This window comes from Oncorhynchus mykiss, chromosome 21 (assembly GCF_013265735.2).
Source record: "Oncorhynchus mykiss isolate Arlee chromosome 21, USDA_OmykA_1.1, whole genome shotgun sequence".
Lineage (NCBI taxonomy): Eukaryota > Metazoa > Chordata > Actinopteri > Salmoniformes > Salmonidae > Oncorhynchus > Oncorhynchus mykiss.
The window spans coordinates 42,284,365-42,287,084 of NC_048585.1; the positions used below are offsets into that span (position 1 = coordinate 42,284,365).

General features: G+C 39.1%; 1 protein-coding gene across 1 annotated transcript; it reads left to right on the forward strand.

Moving 5' to 3' along the window:
- Nucleotides 1-764: 764 nt before the first annotated feature.
- On the forward strand, nt 765-2,498 carry cxcl8c (chemokine CXCL8c). Its single transcript, NM_001281349.1, is given in 4 exon segments — nt 765-828; nt 1,180-1,306; nt 1,669-1,752; nt 2,426-2,498. Coding segments are annotated over 4 exon segments (348 nt in total).
- The last annotated feature ends 222 nt before the right edge of the window (nt 2,499-2,720 follow it).

The following is a 2,720-nucleotide window of genomic DNA, read 5'->3' on the forward strand; positions in this document are numbered from 1 at the left end:
TAAAACTGTCCTCCTTTAGACTGGTTGAGTATCTGGAGCATCAGCATTTGTGGGTTCGATTACAGGCTCAAAATGGCCAAAAACAAAGCACTTTCTTCTGAAACTTGTCAGTCTATTCTTGTTCTGAGATATGAAGGCTATTCCATGCGAGAACTTGCCAAGAAACTGAACAGAACAGTGCAAACTGTCTCTAACCAGAATAGAAAGTGGAGTGGGAGGCCCCAGTGCACAACTGAGCAAGATGACAAGTACATTAGAGTGTCTAGTTTGAGAAACAAACGCCTCACAAGTCCTCAACTGTCAGCTTCATTAAATAGTACCCGTAAAACACCAGTCTCAACATCAACAGTGAAGAGGCGAGTTCCTCTGTTCAGTGTCTGTGTTCTTTTGCTCATCTTAATCTTTTATTTTTATTGGCTGGTCTGAGATATAGCTTTTTCTTTGCAATTCTGCTTAGATGGCATGTCTGTCTTCAAATAAATCCAGAGTGAGTGCAAGAGACAGTGAGAGTGAGAGACAGCAAGAGAGCGAGAGTGTGAGTCAGCGGGAGAGCGTGAGAAAGTGGTTTTGGGTTGACATGAAACAGCCTGCATTGAATTCCAAGCTCAAGCAGACAGATGGGCAGCTCTTCTTCTATTTGCTAAACCACTTGATTAGCAAAAAGACCGCCACACGCTCATCCCACAACAGAATCATCCTTAGAGACCATTAGAGACCTACAGTAAAGCTGTCCTCCACGGGGTTGCATGTAAACGTATATCACCATGAACACCGCAAGCATAACCATCATTCTGCTCACACTTCTGTCCATCTTCTCAACAACTGAAGGTAAATAATCATTCATTCATCACTTAATATTGTATAATTAATTATGTCTTTTATTATTTTACTGCATTTGTAAGCTGGGTACTTTCATTTGAAGTTTTAGCAACTAATCAACATTCCAGTAGTGTTGGCGACTCTTTACATGACAGTGTTCTTATTACTGGGTTATTATCCATGTTTATACAAATGAATAACTAATGTAACTACTACTCATTGTTATACTGTGTTTACAGCAGCAACCCTTACCCTAACTCTAGCCCTAACCCGTAACCATAGATATGCAAGAAAAACACTGAAATTGAACCAAGAGATTTAAGACAAAGCCATTGTGCTTTCCACCCTACTTCTCTATAGGGATAAAGCAACCACGGGTTCTACGCTGCCTTTGCCCCAAAGTGCAGGCTGGTCTTATTCCGTTCAGTGATTTGAAGAGTGTGTGGCACCTCTCTCCTCGCCCACACTGTTCAAAGACTGAAGTCATGTGAGTGTATCCCTCCCTCTAATGATAAATCAACATAACTGAGCATTTATAATCAGTAACCGGTATGATTATTAATACATTTTGACAATGATCTTCTCCTCAGAATAAGTAAAAATGTTGTTGTCCCTCAAATGATAAATCGACACCTTGATAGTTTATCATCAGGTTAATTGTTTTGAGAGTGATCTTCAGACTAAGTGTTAAAAACATGAAAAGTAACTTATGATTTAAATAAAGTTCAAGAATTTGCTCAAAGGGTACTGGTGCACATTTTGAAGTGAATTAAAAGGGATAGTTTGTAATTCCTGACCTTGAAAGTAGTCTTTGGATCATCTATGAACTATGCCTTTAATTATTTTCAGTGTCACACTCAAAAGGGGAGGTCAACTCTGCCTGGACCCAAAGAAACGTTTGGTGAAGATTCTGGTGGAGAGATCAACCAAAAGGTAATAACAATCCTTAACTGAATAACATAGTCCATGGCAGTGCATTGCTGCCATTGTCTTGTATTAGTGAAATCATAGTCTGGTCATACCCAAATCTAACTGCCAGTAGCGCAGGACCTGAAGCAAGGATATGCATTTTCTTGATACCATTTGAAAGGAAACACTTTGAAGTTTGTGGAAATGCAAAATGAATGTAGGAGAAAGTAGCACATTAGATTTGGTTAAAAAGATAACAAAGAAAAACATGTTTTTTTTTGTACCATCATCAATTTAGATGTTGGCCACTAGATTGCAGCAGTGTATGTGCAAAGTTTTAGACAGATCCAATGAACCATTGTATATCTGTTCAAAATGTTGTATCAAGACTGCCCAAACGTGCCTAATTGGTTTATTAATACATTTTCAAGTTCATAATTATGCACTCCCCTCAAATCAATAGCATGGTATTCTTTCACTGTAATAGCTACGGTAAATTGGACAGTGCAGTTAGATTAACAAGAATTTAAGCTTTCTGCCCATATCAGATGTCTACGTCGTGGGAATCTTTTTTGTTACTTACAACCTCATGCCAATCACATTAGTCTATGTTAGGGGGGGGAACACCGATCCCATAGAGGTTTTTAAAAAAGCAATGTCCTTGGCTAGTTTGACTTGTTTGTCTTCTATTTTGCAGAATGCAGGAAAGCAAACGTTCTAAAGAGGTTGGAAGCGTCACTCCTGCCCTGTTACACTTGTCAACCAAATGATGGACGTGATTCAACTGGACTGCCTTCCCAGTGACCAATTCTGAAGCACCCACTAGAATACTATGAATCCGATTGGGATATTGCACTGGGAAATAATTATCTTGAGTGGAAGGGTAAATTGTGGCATTGTGTGCCCATTTTCTCTATCCACGCACGACTTCATTGCCGTCTCATATATCACACCCAAATATATCATCTTATATGAATTATATGTCCCTTCAC